General features: G+C 34.9%; 1 protein-coding gene across 1 annotated transcript; it reads left to right on the top strand.

Moving 5' to 3' along the window:
- Positions 1 to 3,773: 3,773 nt before the first annotated feature.
- On the top strand, positions 3,774 to 22,353 carry LOC145632036 (proteasome subunit alpha type-2-A). The gene is made up of 11 exons (XM_081684294.1): positions 3,774 to 3,923; positions 4,085 to 4,161; positions 5,336 to 5,400; positions 5,686 to 5,732; positions 6,602 to 6,677; positions 7,276 to 7,343; positions 11,326 to 11,395; positions 12,152 to 12,237; positions 18,294 to 18,356; positions 20,194 to 20,259; positions 21,990 to 22,353. The coding sequence occupies exons 1-11, from the start codon at positions 3,883 to 3,885 to the stop codon at positions 22,036 to 22,038; spliced, it is 708 nt and encodes a 235-aa protein (XP_081540420.1). The 5' UTR covers positions 3,774 to 3,882; the 3' UTR covers positions 22,039 to 22,353.
- Positions 22,354 to 22,740: the final 387 nt, after the last annotated feature.

The following is a 22,740-nucleotide window of genomic DNA, read 5'->3' as shown; positions in this document are numbered from 1 at the left end:
TCCTTTTTCTCACTGGCTTTTTGACAAGCATCCAAGAGCCAAAATCCTCTGTTTCTTTAGGTTTATTAATTTGGCCATGTAAAGGATTATCATGTACAGTCATGGATGAGTTCTCCCCTGCCATAGATGATATAAGACAATCATCTCCAACGTGTCTAAGCTTACCACACTTAAAACACACCATTCAAATACCTTAATATTGGATCCTCCATATGCGCCCTTTGAGCCAGAAATTAGACAATAAAGGTTTCGATAGATCGATTTCCACACTAAGCCATGTGAATTGACCCCTCTCAGCTTGGGCAGTTGTCTTGTTCACTCTAAGGACCTTCCCTATATTTGTACCAACCTTATTTAGAAAATTTATGTTAAAATATTCCACATAGGTTTGGTATTCGCACCCAAGTTGTGAGTACTTTGATTGGGGCTTCATTAGGGACAAAATTGGGTATCCATTTTCTGATTATGAGGTAATTATCATCGAGGAGCCAAGGTCCTTGAGTCAAAACATAATTGTAATCTGCAGAATTTGTGAATCTAGCACTGTAGAAATCCCACCCAATGTTAGTAAGAGCAAGTTCTCCTTTTATGTTACATTTCTTCTATAATTGTCTCATCAGCCCCATATATCCTATCTTTCCGCTGAACATCTTGATGATCAAAGAATCTTTCCACGGCTTTCTTAGCATTTTTTTCTCCTCTTTTGATAATTGGATGACAGGACATCTTTCATCCTTCAAGATTTCCACCGGAATTTCTTCATCATTAGATACTGTAGACACCCAAATGTATCTCCCCAAAAACCAAGCCCGGTGATGAATACCTTTCACGTTGAATCATAATCGAATGAAATGAAAGTGTGGAAAGTCTAGTGTTGCGGTTAGTTTTCCATTAAAATTCTCTTCTCTATGTTTTTGAAAACCTATTTTATGAAAATAGCCAATCCAGTTTAGTTTGATCCATAGCAATGGTCCAATAATAGTGTAGTTGGATTGAGCTTGAAAAGACATTTCCAACGATATATTATAAGCCCAATTCCGATGAATAATGAGGAAGTTATGGTCAAAATACTAAACTGGACCCGGTTTGGTTCTTATATGCGGCCCAATGATCTAGAGGAGGGCCTATTATTAATTATCATTCATAAAGCTATTAGGATTGATTATAGTCTTCTGGAAAAATCTAGAATGTTCTCTTAGATCCTAATGGAGTTAGGATTGATAATTATGTTTCAATGAGTTTGAAATTGAATGAAACTACTTCTTTTGAGAATCCTTGTTTTGTACGAAATGAAATATATTCAGATGTTATTTTTTTGCCTCATAATCTTTATCCAAATCTTATATGGTTGGATAGATCTTGAAATTATTTTTCCAATGATATATTATAATATTAAATTCGAGCTATAACGAATAAGATATGAATGGAATATGAAACTCTATCCAAAACTGACACTCTTCCACTATTTTGGCCATATATTTTTATCTACAAAAGATTTTAATATGCTTCTAATTGGGTTGGAAAGTAGACTTCAAGAGCTTTCGAACGACAATTATATGCCTTATTTGGACTTCTGGATAAAAAGATATGATAAAAACAAAATCCGCAAAAACTATCTTGCAGCGCCGAACGACAGACCTGTCGAGCGGCGACAGGGGTTGTTGTGGCGACAATGTCGTGTTTCATTCCTCTTCGAACTCTGATTCTTTTTTATCTATTCCGGACTGTTTTCATTATAAATAGCGTCCTTAGTCCTCTGTTTTTAATCACCAACTCTCATCAAGAAATTATTGATTTTCTCTCTCTCTTATTCTAAACCAACCTTTTCACAAACAAAATTCCGCATTCACAAGATCTAGATACACCTAGCCAAATTCGAAGTTGTCTTCGCCCTAGACGTGAAAGGTTTGATATTTCTAAGGGTTTGGTCCCAAATCTAGTCTAAACTTTCTTAATTCTTTATTTCAATTATATAATTTAATTGTTTAATTTTGTATTTTCCTTAAAGTTACTAACGTGTGTATTTTGTTATTAGAAAGAGATACGAGACATCCAAGTAAGTACTTTAATTGTTCAATTGATATTATGATATAGAAATCATGTTTAGGTTGTTATTTTGATTCCTAGTATCATGTTAGGATGCTTTTCTTAGTATAATGTTTAGGATAAAAATAAGTTTCTTAGTTATATCAATTATGAAATCTGTGATGCTTCCTATTTTCTTTCCTAACAACATGTTAGTATCATGTTAGGGCTAAAGCTTTGTTTGTTTTTTTTTTATTTTTTATTTTTTTTTTATATGTTTAGTGTCATGCTAGGGTTTGTTATTAATCTTGTTAGTATCATTCCTAGGATCTTGCTATAATTATGCTTTAACATGATTATATTAATTATGATTGTTATTTTTATAATTGCTATTATGATTTGTAATTATGATTATTATTATGTTGCTTGATGATTATTTTTATTGATTGATCACACCTTTTATGCATATTTAAAGGGAATTGGTACTTGTAATCACGCTTAATAAGATAATTAATAATCTTGTTTAGGGTTAATTTGATTAGAATTCAAGTGATCGCCAATAATAGTTTTATTTGTGCATTAATATTCAACCAACATAGATTAAACAGGTTTAGGGTAAACCTAATGATTGCATGTTAGTCAGAAAGCGCACATGAATACGAGCAGAATAAAGTAGAGGCCTATTATTAGGGCAGGTTCAATCTCTTTTAGGTTGGATTTGTACCTTCATCCCCGAACTTCCAATCATGGTTCCAGACCTATTGGAGTTGACGATCTCTTGGATCGTTAAGGGGTGTAATCTTTTTACAAGTTCCTAAAACTTGTTGGCGACTCTTTTGCTCTAGCTTCCTTCCCTTTGGACGCCACCGTACTTTTGGGGTTCAAGTTTGGGGTAATGCTTGAAATATTCTCTACAGATACATCATCATCTTCTTCTTCTTCAATGGAAATCATCGAATGAGAATTGATTTTCTTATTTGATAATCCTCTTAGCATGTCTCTGAAAGATTTTTCATTCCCTTGTTGATTAGGCTGAAAAATGGACGAATTGTTCCTTTCTGGCTGGGACTCTTTCTCTGCCTCTTCCATATTTTCATCTTCCATCGCAGCTTCTGAGAAATTATTCTTGCTAAAACTTTCATGTGCAATTTTTCTCATAGGTTTTTTATTAGATCAATCCAATTGATCTCGTTCTTCTGGGGAATTCACACTTGCAATAGGGTTCATAGGTTCTCTCACAAGGTTGGTTTTACAAAGAGCATTTTTTATAGTCAGCGTAAAATAGTTTAATGGGATTGAATAAGTAATAAAATGTGATACTGATACCAGTTTGTTGTGTCACTTGAGAAAATTATTTGGAGCCATTAAAAATCCCTTTACTATGAGTAAAAGAATAGAAGTGACTTAAGTAGACCGACTCGTTAATTGATACTCCCTCCGTTTTTAAATACTTGTTCCATTTCTATTTTTTGCACTATTAATTTGTCCTACTTTGACTAATGTTTGTGATTTATACATAAGAAAAAATATAGTCTTGTGGGTACTTATTGGAATCATCTCAATGAATAGATTATTAATTTTCAATTGTTAAAATTTATACTTATTGGTAATTAAAGATATTAGTGATCAAAGATTAGCATCGGCATGCGTCTCCAAGAGAAATGGAGCAAGAATTTAAAAACGAAGGGAGTACAAGTACTCGTATTTTTTAGTCTTTGAGCATTTGTACCTCGGTATAAATCTTGCCATCTTGCTTGCTGAAGGAGTCACTCCTCTTTCGTAAAAGCGAAAACCTCAGCTCCTCTCCCCTTTCTCTCTCTCTCTCTCTCTCTCTGCTCTGCATCTTCGTAAGCCGCAATGGGGGACAGCCAATACTCATTTTCTCTCACCACTTTCAGGTACTCTTGCATTACTTTTCCTGCTATTTCATCCTCCAAATTCTCACTAAAAATTAACCTAAATTTTCATACTATGATCTGTCAACAATTATTTGAACTGGGGTTTTTGGTATTTGATCTTTCAATTGATGTTTGGATTCTGAAATGGTGTTATGAAACAGCCCTTCTGGTAAACTGGTACAGATCGAACACGCTTTAACTGCTGTTGGTTCTGGGCAGACTTCTCTTGGCATTAAAGGTAGACTCCAATTCACTGATTTATGATTTATTTTGTTGGGTTTTCAGTATTTTGTGATTTTTTGATTGGTTTTCATGGTTATTGTTCCATTTAATATGTATTTGTAATGTTGCTGTTCAATGGGTTGGACGATTACTGCAATAGAATTTTTCTTGGGTTGGGGTGGAAAAGAGGGTGGAGATTTTTGAAGAATGATCAGCATGTTGTGTCAGTTATTCGTATAATCGATTGTTAGGGGTTTCTAAAAGTTCATCACTTTCGTCAATGAAAATAATGTCTGATGCTTTTTCGAGGACGGATTGCATATACCCCGCTGATCAGTAGCTTGTTTGATGTTGAAACTACTAAGTTGCAATCCCCTTGAAGCATTTAGATGGGTGACTTCTCTACAATCGTGCTTTATTGTGCACTTTCTTAATTATGGAGGTGCAAAATCCTTTATATAGCTGGGAATATTGGCATACTGAACAATTGAGTTCTCCATTGTGCCGATTTATAAACTCTACCCCTTGAAAATAACAGTTTCTCAATTGGTTAATACTATCTTCCTTTTTGCTTGATGAAAAGGGTTTTAAATCTTGTAAGATCCATGTTCGAGATTGTTTTAGAGTTTTGTGAATTTGTGTGTCTTGCAGGGGGGGTGTAGAAGAGTAACTTTAAAATTAGGGCCATTCTGCTCTATAGTCCTTAAATTACTATTAAAAGATGTTCTAGTTTTTACTATCTATTGTAATAGGCTGCATTTGTAGTTATGAACTGAACTCAATTTTAAAGCTTCATAACCGGCGAGGTTGCCCTAACTGATACTCTTTTGCTAGGTAGCTTTGTTAGAGAGAGACTCATGAAATTGTTAAACTAATTCAACATTTCAACCTCATGTGATAGCTAACAGTACCCTAAAATTTTAGTTTCTTTTTCCAGTTATTTTTGTATTCAATTTCAAGGATAAACTCTTAGCTTTGGTTTAGTTTTGGATCATAAAACTTTTGGAACTAAATATATATCAAACAGGTTATATCTGTGTTGACTTAATGACTATTTGGGATATGCTCAGATACTAAAATGTATTGGTTTACCTTTTCCATGCCTTATTGACTCAAGCTTAATTTTTCGTTTGTTAGAACTTTGAAGTATACTAATTTGAAGAATATACTGTCTTATTTGGTGGTTGCAGCTGCTAATGGTGTTGTTATTGCAACTGAAAAGAAACTTCCTTCAATCCTGGTGGATGAAGCATCTGTAAGTGGTTGTAAATGTGTCAGAGTTTTATAGTTTAAAAGTTTGTTATCTAATACATAGAGTGAGTAGGTTTGTGAAGTTTGAACCAGCATGAAATTTATTCAAGTGCTCTGTGAGGGCCAATTCTATCCAACAAACTGTTTAGGAGTTTAGTTGTATAAAGTTATGCACTCATAATTTTTTTTTTGTGCTATTGCTTAGCACTTCGTATAATCATCTCATCCACCCAAATCTCTATGTTTTATGCACTCATTATTTATCAACTTTTTTTTTCACTGACTTCAGGTTCAAAAGATTCAACTTTTGACACCTAACATTGGAGTTGTCTACAGGTTCGCATCATATACTCATATTTCCCAGCTCCTAATTCATGTTTTTGGTAGTTAGGTCTTTGTGATTACTGCTCTATTAGATTAAACATTCTAATAATTTAGGACCACTGCTGCAATAGACTACCACAATTATGGATTGTAGTGCAGTTTGCATTTGCCACAATAATGTCATTGCCCTACTTAATTTTAAAAGGCACAAGGCGCACCTAGTCCTTGCAGTCTAGGTGCAAGGCACAAGGTGAAGGCGCGCACCTTTTGTATGCAAGGAGCACGTATTTATATATTTATTTCAAATTATTTCTGACTTTGATTGTACTTAATAGCAATTAAAAAGATTCATAATAAACTAAATAATAATATATGTAAAGCTAAGGTAGTCTGAATTTGAAAAAATGTCCATCATTCTTCAATCTATAACTTAAATCTTAGTTATTTTCCTTGAGGCGCAAAGGCACGCCTTACCAATGGCGCATTGAGGCGCACGAGGCGCGAGCCTTCCGTAGGTGATTGAGCCTCGCCTAGCTAAAGCCCATTTCCTAGAGCCTCGGAGTAGGGCGCGCTTTTTAAAACCAAGTTGCCCTATTAAAGTATGCAACTAAAAATTGAATCATTACTGCATGTCTGCAATAGACTACCACAATAAGGGATTGTAGTGCAATTTTGCATTTGCCACAATAATGTCTTGAATCTTTAGTGCGAGTCCAAATTTCTAAAAGATTTGTACAGTCACGGTTTTTTGTCAGACCTTCGCAAATTTTTGAAGTTCAAAAATGGGGGCTTTCGTTTTAACCCTCCAATGCTTGATCTTCAATTTTGTCTTCTTTTTTTCTTTTATTGATTATTTTTTTTTTTTATCTTTGTGTATATAGTGGCATGGGTCCCGATTCTCGTGTTTTAGTCCGTAAAAGCAGAAAGCAGGCAGAACAATATTATAAACTATACAAGGTATCTTTTAAAATTATTTGTTGCTCTCTTTTGGCTATGGATCTTCATATTCTTGTTTTTGTAGTTGTTGTATTGCAGTCCTTCGTTTATGATAATATTGTTTTTTTAGTTGTGCTAATACTCTCATTTTTTGTTATATGTGATTCTTGTTTACATTTAAGAATGATTTCTTATACTTGTGTATCTCTGTTTTTGTAACCTTCCCTGCTGTAATATGTGCTCAGGATTTTTTGTCGTCTTATACCGTCACTTTTATTATTTATCTATCTATTGAACGCTTAGCAAGTTCCTTTTCTTCTCAAAAAATTTATATGTAATCATGGATAAAAAATTGAACTTTAAAGTAATTTATTCTTTTGAGGCTCAATAAATAAAAAAGTAATTTATTCTTATTAATTTGCATGTGAATCCAAACATTGCTACTGACTTGCTCTATTATTTGTATTAAAAGATCTCTTTGCTCAATTGTATTCTTCCATTCCTCCCTAAACATCTTGGGTTATTGTCTTGCTGTCATTGGGCAATTTACTTCTCAATTCCTTCTACCTATTCTCATATATGATCAAGTAGGACTAACTATTTGCAAATTGTGTGGTAGGAACCGATCCCTGTTACACAGCTTGTTAGGGAAACTGCTGCTGTCATGCAAGAATTCACACAATCTGGGTAAGATAGAGTTTTCGAGCTATTTCGTTGTTTGTATAAATTATCATCAGAAAGTAAGGGTGTTTACTCTAACAATTGGAAATTTTATGATTCCAATTCATTGTATGATATTTGATTAGATGATTATATAGTAGTTAGTAGCATGGTAAATTCTCTTGTGGGGAAGTATGTGGCTAATTATGTACCAGAGGAACTAATGTTAGTAAATACTGCCATTAACTGCCCTAGGTATTATAAAATTTGACAAGTGTGACTGTGTGAGCATGCTATAAGAGGAAGTTGGAAATTGGCTTTATTAAGGTCAAGAAAGAATATTAAAGCATACCCATTCCGCCAATAACACACACAAAAAAATAAAAATAAAAAAATCATCATACCGCTTGGATTTCTTCCTTTAGTTCTAATTTCACTGTTCCTGTTTTCTTCCAATCCTCACTGGGTTTGCTGCAATTGTAATAGCAGCTTAGATTTTCATAGGAATCATAGCAGTGTACAGCAAGGGTAGATTATTGGAGGGGTGTACTGGTATAGAGTTGGTGCTTTACTACATTAGAAAGAGAATGGCATTAAGGTTATAATGTAGGTGGGGTATAGGATGTGATTAATGTTTTACTAGATTGATGAGAGATTGGTCATGAAAGCAGACTTACTAAATTGAAAGTTGGTAGTTGTGAGTTGTGACATGCCAGCAAGTCTTGGGTGTATTTTCTTTTATAAACAAATATTCCTTGCCTTGTTTTAGTTATTTCCAGAATCGAGAAATAACCAAGATGCTCCATGTACTTGATATGAAAGGTTCATGAAAGTGTTGTTTATAAATTTTTACTTTCTTGTCCATTGTTAATAGTGATAATCATTAATACAGTATAAATTAGGTGGTTAGTGACCTAATCCCCATGTTTTATGATCGAGAATCTTGTTTGTCAAATTCTGCCGCGGTAATTGCTTGAGAGTTGAGACTATGAAAGTCTTGGGTGTATTTTCTTTTATAAACAAATATTCCTTGCCTTGTTTTAGTCATTTCCAGAATCGAGAAATAACCAAGATGCTCCATGTACTTGATATGAATGGTTCATGAAAGTGTTGTTTATAAATTTTTACTTTCTTGTCCATTATTAATAGTGGTAATCATTAATACAGTATAAATTAGGAGGTTAGTGACCTAATCCCATGTTTTATGATCGAGAATCTTGTTTGTCAAATTCTGCCGCGGTAATTGCTTGAGAGTTGAGACTATGAAAGTCTTTATTAAGGGAAAAATTTGCCAACAACTACCATTTAAATTATCACTTTTGAGAACAACTACCATTTAATTTTTTTTTTTTTCAAAAAACTACCATAAAAATACAAAAACTATGAAACCCACTACCACATATTATTTTCCGGCAATAATTTTCGATTAGTGGGGCTTAATTTATAAAATTTTAATCAATTGTGGTTGAAATAACTAGGGAATTTTGTGGCTAAACACAATTGTAGGTAAATTGTTTTTAAATTTGCATTATATTTGATTTAATTTCTCAATTTTATCTTAAATTAGGGTTCATAATTAAAAAAAATTGAATTTAGGGTTTTAAGAAATTGGGGTATATGGAGCAATTGAATCGTATTATCCAATTTAGGGTTAATGTAAAGGTCATTTTGTCAATTCATATAGGGTTTTTGGTCGAAAATTGTATAAAATGAAGCTCTCCAACCGAAAATTCTTACTGGAAAACCAAAAGTGGTAGTGCCACGCAAAGTTTTTGTGGTAGTTTTTTCAAATTTTTTTTTAAAATGGTAGCTGTTCTCAAAAGTGGTCATGTAAATGGTAGTTGTTAGCAAAATTTCCTTATTAAGGCCTTCTTCTTTTCACTGTAAAAATAAGATTCACTATTCTGATAAGTAATAATTGGTTTAAAGTTTTCTACTTAGTAATAATGAGTTACCTAACACTAGTCAGTAAAATTTAATTCTAATTAGTAATAGTAAGTTTCAATCAATAATAATTCCATTTTTTTTTATTGGCAATAAAAAATTCTGTTCAGCAAAAAGCAGGGCCTAAGCTGAGACACATTCTTCTGAAGTAGGATAGTGTTTCCCCCTTCCTGTACAAACCCTCTGCCTCGAGTCAGTATTCCGCTATTCCCTCATGGCAGCTTTAAATATACATAGTTATGAAGTCTCCAACAACAATAACAACAAAGCCTTAGTCCCAAAATGATTTGGGGTCGGTTGACATGAATTGCCACAAGGAATCGTCTCAAAGGGAAAAAGAGGAGCGAAATAATCGACTGTCATAAAGTCTCCCCGCCAATAAAAAACCCCACATATTATCCCTTGGTCTCCAATTAAAAGTCTTAATGTTTTTGACCGGTGAACAACCAAACCCTTAGGATCTTCTTCAGTCCCGAGATGTGATGAGTCGACATCGATGTGCCAAACGACCAAAACTTTGTCCCTAAATAAATGTCCCCACCTATATTTATTTGTTTATTTACATGTAATCAACCAAATCTCACTATCTTTTATACTTTATTCACCTTTAATTAGCCAAATCCCACTATCTTACATTTTGATTCAACCTCTTAAAAATATGTTGGAAAACTAGAATTTTTACTTGGGGATGGAATGAGTATAGAATTGACATTGCTTTGCACCGTGTCTTCATATTAGCAACAAGAACTGGCCAAAGATTTTAAAGGTTTTTATTGAATCAAGCCTGTAGTCCATAGCTTTGTCTACAATCTAGGATTGCTTTGCCTTGCTTTGTAAGAACTGTACCTCTTAAGTCTCAATGCCACCACATGGAGTATTCTTTCTTCTCTATGTAAATCAGTTCCAACCCATACTTCGTTTCCTTCCAAAGAAGCCAACTCTGAGTTGAAGGCATCTACTATTGTTGATTCTCAAATACTTGGAAACCTTTATTTATTTTTTATTTTTTATTTTTTTGTGGCAGGGGTACTGCTTAATTAAGGCTGACTATCTGTCAGTGGTTGACTATGTGAGCAGGTTGTACTGGTGTATATTAGAAAGTTGTTCTATCAAGAGTTTTTGTTACATGATCTGACAATCAATGAATTTTTGAGCCCTTTTGGTGTTGTGGGTTGAGGTGACATTCATAATTTCGGGCTGGTGCTGTAAGTCTGAGTTTTTTGGTTGTTATACTTTAATTTGTTTGATGGGCGACATGTTGACACGTCAGATCTTGCAGGTTATCTTAGGAATCATAATAATTTAATTGGTTTGAGAGACATGTTGCAGAAATTCTTGCTAGTTGTCATAGGAATTTTGAGTGGTATTTTTTTTGTGACAGGGAACGTTAGTTATGTCACTAATATTTGCATATTGGTATGGTCACTTTGATGATATGAGTATTTGAGGTCATCATAGGAATCTTGATATTTGGGCTGCTCACTTTTGGTTTCGTGTACAATTGAGTTTTGGTTGGTAATTTGGATAGGGTTATTGGATATGTATTGGTTTGGCCAGTTAAATAAACACGTGGCAACACCTTTCAAATGAGTTTTATATTGCAAATGTGTTTTACATATTTATTTAACAACACACAATGTTTTCAATTGACTTCCTCCAGCTGCTATATACTATGTAATGTCTTATTTATAGTTCTACTTCTCCAAATTTCATGTCATATTCTTGTATTTGTCCTTGGAATGATGCAATGTAGTTTGTTGTTTTGTCAAATTTCATCAACTGTTTTGTGTTAGTTGTATACCCTCCCCCCCAAACACCCCCATCCAACCAAAAAAGAAAAAAAAGTTGCACGTTCTATACCCATAGCCATTGTATGAAACCATGTTAGTATCAAGGCACTAAAGAAACAGATGGGTCTTATTTTACTTCTCATCTTTTGAAACAGGATTAGATTTAAATTATGGAACTTATTGTTTGTTTAGAATTCTTCTGTTTGCTGCTTTCTTTAGTTGCTTTTGGTCCTTTAATTTTTAATTTTCCTATACATTTTTTTAAATCTGTGCAGTGGTGTGAGACCCTTTGGAGTTTCTCTTCTGATTGCCGGATTTGATGAAAGTGGTCCACAATTGTACCAGGTACTTAATTAGTGAACTGAAGTGATGGCTATGCTTCCTGTTAAATTTTTTATGTAGCTGTCTATAGATTGTCAGTTTGTTGTGTAGCTTTTTATGTGGAGTTATCTTGGAATCTTAAAAGTTTGTACTTTAATCATACTCTTTGCAATCTTTTCATTTTTTCCTCTAATGCGAAGCTTGCTTTGAATTAATAGAAGGAATGTTTGGTTCTGGCTGAAAGAACTTTTAGAAAGCATATATTATCCATTTAAGACAATCTACATAACAATAGTATTACGAAAGGGTTTAAGGTACCTTAAAATGTACAGAATGCTTTACAGAGCTGAAATTTGTTATATTTTTCACGCTCTAAAAAATTGAATATCAGCTGAAAGTCTGTATGCTATTTGCTTCTGGCTGCAAAATATTAATAGTATTTAGGAAAGTTTTAAGGCACCTTGTAGAGAAAGCTTCACAGATCTAATGTTTGTTTTGTTTATGGACTAAAAATATATGATCAGAAAGTCTGTATATTATTACTTCATTCTATTTAAAAGTCTGTTTAAAAAAAAAGAAAAAAAAAAAAAACCTTTTTTCTTGGTCTAGTTTATTCTGGTGGGGGCAAACTTGTTTCTAATAAAGAAACAGCTTCAGCGTATAATTTATTGATTAATTTCATTTGTTACTTTTCCTACTTTAATTAGGCTTGAGTGATAAATGCTCGTTAGGTTCTTGACATTCTTCCACAGCTCTTGAAAGTATTCAATATTTATTTAGGTGGATCCCTCTGGTTCATATTTCTCATGGAAGGCTTCAGCTATGGGAAAGAATGTCTCCAATGCAAAGACTTTTCTTGAAAAGAGGTAATGAGTTACTGGTTATTGTTAAAAATCATCCCTGCATTGTTCTGAATGTCTCCGTGTCCACTGTTAAGAAATACAGAATTATATTAACGGGTGATGAGACGTAAGTTTTACATTTGCTAGGAATCTCTTTGGCTCGTACATTTTTCTAGCATGCTCAGTTCTTATTTCTTATTCCTTGAACCACATTTTCCTAAACAATAATTCCCTTTAATATTTCTTATTTGTTGAATCACATTTCTCAATGAATTGACAAATTTGCATTTTTGACTGAGCAATTAGACTACACATGAAGGTTGAATGTCATGTATATTAAAAGGAAATGTCAAATAGATTTGGAAGGATAAATTTTAAAAGTAGATGAGATATAAATATATAATTGATTCAATTCCAAGTTGATTTTCTTTTGCTCAATATGGTCCATTGTGGGTAGAAATCAGTATGAATTTTTCTAATCTTATCTAGGGATGTTAAAGCTGTGATGTATAAGAAATCAAAGTTTATCCTATGGTTACTTCATTAAGATGAGTTCGTGTCGTAAGATCTTGAAATGTATATCAGTATGTCACCACAATATGAGTGATGTAGGGTTTATAATGAGTTCTAACTCATTAGATATGTGTAATTCTTAACACTTTGTTTTGATTGAAGGAAATGGATGGAAAGGAAGGGAAGGGAATTGGAGGGATGAATTATCTTTCATTTGGATAACAAATGAGGGAAGAAGAGAATTGGAGGGGTCGAGAAATAGAGGGAATAAATTGTAGAAATTTATCTCTCCAACAACGGAGAGATTTGGAAGGAAAACTCATCATTCTTCCCTCCCCTTCCCTTCCCTTCCCTTCCCACCCCTTCCCCTCCCCTTATTTTCCTTCCTATTTCCCTATCCAAACACACCGTAAATGTTGGCCAAAATCTTATATACTACCTTTGTTTAATATTATTTGCAACGATTTGACATATAGTAGAGAGGAAAAATGTCTAATCGTTGCAAATAATATGAAACGGAGGTAGTAATATTCTTCATGCTTTAAGGCCATTAGCAGATTCCCAATACTCTCTCTCTCTCTCAATGCAGATTTTGACTTCTATCTTGCCAATGTTCAACTTTGACCAATAATGTCAGAAATTACATATAAGTAAAAACTATAAAAAGTTGTTTTGAAAATTGATATCGAGATGAAATTAATAAGACCCCCCACATGGTTTGTTTACCCTCACTTTTAATTTTTAAATAACCAAAGTAGTCAAAATGATGTACTCCCTCCGTTTCATATTACTCGCAACAAACGGAGGGAGTGCGGACTCCTAGGCAAAAGATTGGAGGAGGATTAATTAAAGGAAGGGGTTTCCAATTAAAGAGAGAGAAAATGGAGGGAAAGGTAGTGGTCCCAATTAAAGTACTGGGAACATGTGATTATTTTTGTAGTGGGACTTCTTTTCCCTCCCTTTCTTTTTTTTGGTGGCTGATTCAATTTGGGAGGCTAACATAAGGGTGTAAAAAATTTCTCTCCAAACTTTTCATGAAATTTTTTAAAATCCTTTCAAATTTCACAATTTTTGAAACTTGCCAAATTTTAACCAAAAGCCCCTTATAAAAGGCACATTTCTGATTCATTCACCCCTATCCATTCATAGCAAATGTTTGGGAATAGGGGGGGGGGGAGGGAATATGAAATCCAGCATTAATTACAGAAATCCAACACAAATTGTTTCCAAAAGTACAAAAACCATCATCAACCTTAATTAATCCTAATTCATAAATGCTGAGTTAGTTGCAGCTGCTGCTCTTTGTACAGAATTAGGCATTAGGCTCCACTGAAAGCTTCCAAAAAAAATCAAGGCACCTCCACTTCATCACCTACAAAAAAAAAAAAAAAAGGGACTCATGGAAGAAATCTTTGATTTTTTCAATATTAACCAACTGTTGATGGAGCAAGACATAGATATGGCATCACAAAACAGCAACACAGTATCAAGGTTAGATTCAAACGAATCTAATCAGCAATAGAATATTGAAGGCAGTGATGTTGGGGAATCACAGTCAGAATCAGAAGAAGAAGAACAGGAGAATGCAATGAATGGTAGGCACAATAGAGAACTCAACATTGAAGAAAAAAGGCAAATAGTAGATGACATATGGCTGAATATGGAAGGGGACTCACTTCTAAGAGGCATGCTAACATCATTGGCAATAAGCACCTAGTAAGCACCTAGTACACAGATTAACCTTAAGTAGGTGGTTCAAAGAAATCAAAAAACAGATTCAGTTAGGCAATTTAGTCGATGTAAGGAGCAAGAAGTTAGGGAAGATAGGACCCAAGCCTAAACAATACTCAGATTAGTGGCAGATGTGTGTCCCAATGTACAAGAGAACCACAAATAGGATTTATGCTGCAGCATTGAAGGTTCCACATGTTGTAATACATAGGTTAAAAAAAAAGGAAGACTAAGGCAGGACAGCAACAAATCACCCAACCACAAAGTGGCAAGGCTGAAATGGGTCCTTAATCATGTGAACCCCCTAGTGAGGGTGACCCTAGTTTTAGGGATTTGCAGCATTACATCCACATTGATGAGAAGTGGTTTTATATGAATCCAGGGACTAGGACATTCTACCTAACACCAAATGAAGAAACACCAAAGAGGTTCAAGATAAAGGCCATGTTTATGGGAATGATTGGTAAGCCACTTTATATGAGAATGGAACACGGGTTAAGTATGAGATGGCCAAGAAGAAAAGCAAAAACAGAGATGCAGGAACAATGGAAATAAAAGCAATTCAAAGTGTCAACAGATAAGCCATAAGAGACATGATATTGCAGCACATCATTCCAACAATACATGCACAATGGCCAGCACAATTATCTAAGAACATAATCATATAGTGGGACAATGCTAGGCCTCATCAGATTCCCAGGGATGAGGCTGCAACACAAGCAAATGGATTTAATATTTAATTTGTGTTTCAACCTGCCCAATCCCCTAAATGTGTTGGATCTTGGTCTTTTCATGGTAATACAATCAATACAGCATCAATCATTCCCAAAGAATTTGAATGAACTTTTGGAAAAGGTTGCAGAGGCATTTGATGTTTTTGATCCAGCACTCAACAAGTACACATGGATCACTCTTCCGTCATGCATGATAAAGATATTGGAAAAAAGAGGGGGCAATAATTTCAACCCCCCACATATGGCAAAACAAAGACAAGACAGAGAAGGGACTCTTCAGGAAAAACTACAAGTAGATAGGGACCTCATCACACAAACTGTGAACTACCTCAACACTCTTTTCATTCCTACAACAGAAATTGAGGAACAAACAATTGAGATGGAAGTGGATGTAGATTAATATTCTGATGTGCACAACATTTTGAAGTTCAAGATGAAGATGAAGATGCAATTTTTTGATTAAGTGAAGCACAACAGATTTTTTTGGTTTTTAAGATGCAGCAAGTACCATTTGCTGCCACACATAACCAGTAACACTTTAACTTATTTATTTATTTATTTTTTTTTTGCTTGTTTTTGTATTGGTTATGTGTCTTTTGGGTAAATAGGATAGGAAAATTATTAAGGCAGTCATTGTAGTGTAGAGTATATGACATAGGACTGATGTACATTGTCCATATTTTGAATATGAAACAACCCTATTAACACATATGCTTGTATCTGTCTTAACACAACCCTATTAACACAACCTTATTAACACAAAAGCATGTACCAATAACAAACTAAGTAGGGAGGAATGTCCATCATATAGGAGTGTTTTAAACATGACAACCTCCCTACCAAGGGTACCTCAACAACAACCTTTAAACTAAGGAGTTGGAGTCATCCCTTGATAGGAAGTGCTATCAGATGAGTCCCTTCATCATTTGAACAGAATATTTGTGTTATGATGCATGTGTTAGGAGGGACTCATTGCACCAAGACTAGGCAACCAAAACACAAGGGTTGAGGGACTTAATAATCCATGACAGCCAACCAACATGTATCCACTATGTATTCATTGACATAACTGGAAAACCAACTTAATATTCCACATGATACTATACCACCACAACACCAAAACGAATCAATCTGAGCAGACAACAACAACAACTAAAAAATACAGCCAAATACAACATACTCACAGATTTAGCAAGATTTTTCAACATATCTATCAAACCAAAACCATTTTCACAGAAACATAGGTTAATTAGTTAAAAATAAACAATATTTAGATAGGAATCGTTACGCTGCGAGGTCTACTGGGAGGGAAGTCATGAGGGTACTTCTCCCTCAAATAAGCCATATACTCATGGTCCTAGTCGTTGCAGTCCTCCGTGTTCAGACCCTTCTCTTGCCTCTGAAAGACTTAGAAGCAGCGGCAGCCTTCAAAGACTCCGGAAAAACAATGGCTACGGGGTCTGGGGACTTAGGGACCTCAGCGACAGCAACAACAGGGTCACTCCTAGCCTCCACCACCCGATCTAGCCTCAACAACCTTAGGTTTTGGTAGATCTACCTACACAACATCATCTTCGTCCTCACTTCTAGTATTGGGGCCAATTTTAGCCCCAATTTTCTCTCGAAGATGAACACCAGAGAGCAGCGTCGAAATGGTTTCATGACTCCAGTTCCTCGGCGCGCGGTGTACAGTGAGAAGGGAGGGTCAGTATCCTCCTTCTTTTGGGCAAGAGAATCGTTCGCATCTGGAGGGGAACTCATTTGGGAAAATTTTAGGGTTTCAAAGAGAGAATCAGGGAGAGACGAAAGAGTGTAGAGGCAAGAGAAGACGAACTGTGAAGGTAGATCTAGGTTTATAAAGGAATTATGGAGAATTCCTCACAAATTGTTTAAACTGGCAGCATAATCAAGACAAATTGAATGAGAAGCAATGAATGAGTTAGTTGGGGAGATGAATGATCTCTGATGAAATAAGTAGAAGGGGGATTATTTTGGTGGGAATGGTTAGAGTTAATTGATTAGATTTAGGTTTAAGTAAATTTGTTTAATTTATGTTAAAACAAATTAATCAAAATAAGTAAGGGCAATATAGACAATTCACCCTTATAAACTTACTAAAAAAGGAAAAAAAATAACTTGTTGCGATTAATGTGAAACACCCATATTAAGTAATTGTTGCGAGTAATATGAAACGGAGGGAGTATTTGAATGGTGCAAAAGTACAAAGCGTTACAACTAAAATGAAAAAAAAAGTAATAGAATTACTGAGTTATATTTATTTATTCATTTGTCAACTGTTAAGAGTATTTCATTATAGATGATAACCTCTTTTTTTCCCTTTTCATTTACTTGTTTTGTTTTCCCTTTCTACAAAGCAAAACTTTTGAAGACAACATTTTGACATTTTTATTTAAGAAAAGGCGTGATATGACAATAATTCCTCTTGTTGATGAGCTTTCACAATGATGAACTATCCTTATTGATTTGCTGTTGTACTTTTAAATATTTGACCTTTTTCTTTTCTTCTTCGGTCTTTGGGTATGTCAACATGTACAAAACTTCTTAAATTTTTTAATTGACTAAACATTTTTAGGCTGATATTTTGTGAAAAAATAAGCCAATTGGAGACAAGACAATAATTCCTCTTGTTGATGAGCATTTGCAATGATGAACTATCCTTATTGATTTCCTGTTGTAGTTCTAAATATTTGACCTTTTTCTTTTCTTCTCCGGTCTTTGGGTAGATCAACACGTACAAAACTTCTTATATTTCTCAATTGCCTAAACATTTTTAGGCTGATATTTTGGGAAAAAATTAGCCAATTGGAGATGATTATGGGGATAAATTGGTCCTATTAGTTAATCTTGGACTGAAACTTCATTGCGGGATCTTCACTAACTGAAAGCTATTGCTTATCACCTTCAAATCAAGCTGGTGTATCTCGGCAGATTTTCAGTTTTCCTTTTCATAGTTCATTGCGTACTCTTGTTATCAATTATCGTTTCAATTGTGGCACATGGAAAATAGATTTTATGTACTGAAAAAGTTTTCAACGAAGAATTCCTTATTGGATTTTTTTTTTTTTTTTTTTTTTTTTGCAGATATACTGATGATATGGAACTTGATGATGCTGTCCATACAGCTATATTGACGCTTAAGGAAGGGTAAGAACTGTTGAGACCTTGAACCTCTCTCCCATGCTGTCTATATGTGTGATTTCATGTTTGTTAGATGATCATCAAATCTTGTGGCTGTTCGATAATGCTGAAAGCAAATTAATCCTCATCCCCTCCACTCGATAAATCGAAAAGGAAAAAGAAAGTAAAGAAACAACTGTTTATCAATTAATATTTTATGCTATTTATGTATCTGTGGTATCTCAGTAATGGGGATAGATTAACAGGCTGAATGCGTTTCTTGAAGTTGGCTGTCCAAACAACTTTTCAAATTAATTTACCACCATTGTTTGGCATAGAGTTTGCGTTGTTTTATTGGTAAATATTTTTTTTTAGTTTTGTCTCCTATAAATTAATTAGTGACTAGATAACCACCTAATGCCAATACATAGACAACATGCTTTTTCTTTCCTGTTTGGAGGCCTAGGAACTTAGGGGGCATTTGGTAAGGGCATTCAAGAAAGTGAAAGAGAATCAAGAGGGTTGATTCCCTTTGTTACTGTGATCTAATTTTTACTAAACTCTTTTTACCCCCCTCCATCTACCTCAAATCCAAACTCTCCTACTTTCATTCCCCCCCCCCCCCCCCCTCCCAAGGTTTTTGAAATCCCTTTCCCCAAGCATTAACACCAAAGTTGCTACCCCCATCAATAGTGTACCTCATTGACGACTACCAATCCCACCGCTCATAGTAACACCGCCACCACTGACCCCTCAATTAGCTGCCCCAATCGCTGGAAACCACTCAACCAACCACTAAATCACTCTCAAACTGCTGGAAACCACCCATAAATAAACCAAAAAATTCGGAAGAAAAATCAATAAAATTGATTAAAAAAACCTTTTTGGTTATCGTTTTATGTGGTCAATTCGAATATGAAAGTTCCACATGGAATTTCATTTTCGAATCAGACCTTTAAAACCTTAAATTTACCATTTTGATGTTGGTAAACTTTAATATTTTTCAAAAAAAAAAAAAAAAAAAAAAGGCCTTATAGGCAATTTGTGAATTAGGGTTTCATATGGGAGTATGGGATGGTGGCGGCAGCGTTTAAAGTTTTGGCCTTATAGGCAATTTGTGAATTAGGGTTTCATATGGGAGTATGGGATGGTGGCGGCAGCGTTTAAAGTTTTGGCCTTATAGGCAATTTGTGAATTAGGGTTTCATATGCAATAAGCTTTGATTTAGGGTTTAAAGTTCTAACGGAAGGATTCTTATGTAATTAATTGTAAGAGAATCAAAGAATGGTACTAGAAAGATTTAAGTTGATGAATTTTTGCTTTTAACACTTACAATTCCTCTCCACACAACTCCATGTCTGGTTCATGTTATCCAAGTGACGCATGATGTGCAGTGGCTTGCACTCTGGTGGAGGCAGCCTGATGTGTGGGCCTTCTTATACTCCATGAACTTTGCTGCACTCATGTATCCCTGATATGAACAAGCTAGTGCCCCTCCTTACCTCAAGCCTACAAGTGATGATTTTAAGTGCTTGTTTGATCTTTTGTTGTGAATGGATGCATGATGAAAAGGACATGCTGTAATAATGAATAATGCATGAAAGAATTCAAAGAAACTTGCCTCTGAAAGAGAAGGATGGTTTTGTTGGAATAATATATAATTTTCTGTTCTTGTTGCTCAATAGTTTTACTTTTCTGTTCCATGTCTTTGTAATGGACAAGATAACACAATATGGGCAGTAGGAGTCCTCTAATGCTCTTATTGCATGTGTAGTTGAAATAGGCTTCTGTAGTCTTAATGTTTTCCTCTAAGATGCAGCAATTTCAGTAGTTTGTTATCTCATTAATACTATGCTTCATACAGTTTTGAAGGCCAAATTTCAGGGAAGAATATCGAGATTGGGATTATTGGCTCTGACAAAAAGTTCAGGTACGCATTTTTTTTAATTATTCTTGCCATACTAGTCCTTTAAGTATTATCTGCATTGTGGAAATTTGTATTACTGATTTACTGTTAACATCTTCTGGAGAGCTTATATCCAAACACAGTGTTCAGGATGTAACTAGCCTTCTGTCTTGCTTGCTTGCCTTTTTATGTTACCTGCCTGGATTCCCCTATATCCCATGTTGATTCTAGTGTGGGCTTATCTCTCCTGAGTAATTTGTTATATGGGCTATCAAAGAACCAAACAAAAACTACACACCCTGACTGTTTCAATCAATCCAGCTATTGAAAGTTTTAAATCTTGCATTGTCTTGTCAAGTTAAATGTTGCTGTAAACAGTCAGTGTTCTTGATTCCTTCTCTGGCACTTATAGTTCACATTCCACAGTAAGATTTCTCTGTGCAATACTTTTCACGTCTTGCAAATTGCATTGCCCATTGCCTAACTTTAAAAAAGTAAGCAAGTTGAGTTCAAAAGCCTTTGTTTGGGGCCTCCGGCTAGACTAACTCCTATCTATTGATCATGTCTGATGTCTCTAGCTAATAAGATCTTCATTTTTTTCGAAAGATGTGCATAAACCCCTAAGCTGAATCTATATGGGGCCTTGTCTTAGGTCTAGCTTGTGTAGGCTATTGTTCACCAATGTCTTGATCTAAGGCGAAAGCGAAGAAGAGTTCCTTTTACATAAGATCAGGACTGTAAGACTCACTCTTGCTCTTGAAGTACCTCTCTGGCGAGGTTATGAGATAGCTCAACCAGCCCTTGAACCTAGCCCTTGGAAGGCATACCTTTGAAGTTAAGAGAAAAATTATCGGACAGCCATCAGACCAGTGGTTATATGGGTCATTGTTGGGCATTCAGGATCGATTACATTAGGAAGATGGGAGTAGCAGAGATGCATATGGTTAGACGGATCTGGGGGAACTGCGAATACGTTAAAATGAAAGATTTAGAAATGAAAATGTTAGGAGGAAAGTTAGAGTTGCGGACATTGTGAATAAAATTAGGGAGAACTGGTTGCATTGGTTTGGGAATGTTAGGTGGAGATTGGAAGACGCACCAGTAATGAAAGTAGATTGTTAGTGTCAAGGGGGTTTCAAAAGAGGGACAGACCAAAAATGACTTGGATGTAAGAGTTAAGGACTTGAAGAAGTTGAGTTTGATGAGCATATAACATTAGATAGAAAGGAACAGAAGGAGAGGATCATGGTTGACGAATACATGAAATAAAATCTTGATTCATGCGGCCGACCCCATGATTTTGTGGTTGCAATAAAGTGAATTAGTGTAATTGAGGTATGATGGGTACACGAGGCTGTGTATTGATGAGCAGGGAGGTAAGGTTACAGAGTATGATGTTCACCTTAAGACTCCTGTCTGCTTGCTTATGGAATTTTGCAATTGGAATGTTGTCTCAAATATTTGTGTCCTAAAGTAGCTCACATTTGAGCTATGGGACTCCCATTCCTTGTTCCGTGATTTGTTTAGTTTGGAAATGCTGGTATATCCATTCGGATATACTATTCATTGAGCATCCTATATTTTCCTTGGTGCTCAGTGTACAAGTAATAATATTGATGAGTGCTATTCTGAACTATTTGCTCTGCTAAATATCTTGGAGTCGTTATCCAGCTTTCTGTGTGATTGAATGGTATGCATACCTATTTAAAAAAGTTTTACAAGTCTATTGACAAGTGTGTTAATTCAACTTGCAGGGTACTAACTCCTGCCGAAATTGATGACTACTTGGGTGAAGTTGAATGAGCAACGTTTTCAAGGGGATGGTGAACTATAGATCTTGATTTAACCCTGCATTGTGTCCTGAGTTCCTTGGCTTTTGCATTGAACTGTTTGATATAGTTCAATGCTGATTTACTGGCCCATGTTTAAATATGAACTTTTAGGTCTTAGAAAATGATCTATGCAGTGTTTGCAAACTATCAAGGATTCGATGCCATCATGCTACTTTAATTGTAGTTTTAATCGTTGACAGATTGTATTAAAATATGTCAAGATTCTTGTTGCTAATTTGATACTAGATTGTATTAAAAATTAAAATAGCTCATGATTCTTGTTGCCTATTTGATACTTGGTAGTATTACTTGTGCCATAGTGTTGCTACTGAGTTCATCTTTCATGAGCCCATTATCTTCCTTAATTGACACCCTTTGTTCCAAATTGATAGTAGTTAAACACTCAAACTTGAAAAAAATAAAAATAAAAAATTGCAGCGTGTTGGCCGGCAAAAATTACTATCTTTGTTTTATAAATCTACAACAAACTTTTGCATATTCCTGTAGTTAAAATTTCTTAATCAAAGATTAGTAAAAAAAGGGGCATATGATTAATTGGGGATGAGAGAAAGTAAACAGCACCAGCACCTACCTTGTAACCCACCCTCTCACCACCACTACTATTTGAACCCCACCACCACCATCCAAAATCCACCCAACCAATTCGTAACGC

This window comes from Chenopodium album, chromosome 5 (assembly GCF_948465745.1).
Source record: "Chenopodium album chromosome 5, dcCheAlbu1.1, whole genome shotgun sequence".
NCBI lineage: Eukaryota > Viridiplantae > Streptophyta > Magnoliopsida > Caryophyllales > Amaranthaceae > Chenopodium > Chenopodium album.
This window is presented reverse-complemented; position numbering and strand designations above follow the sequence as displayed.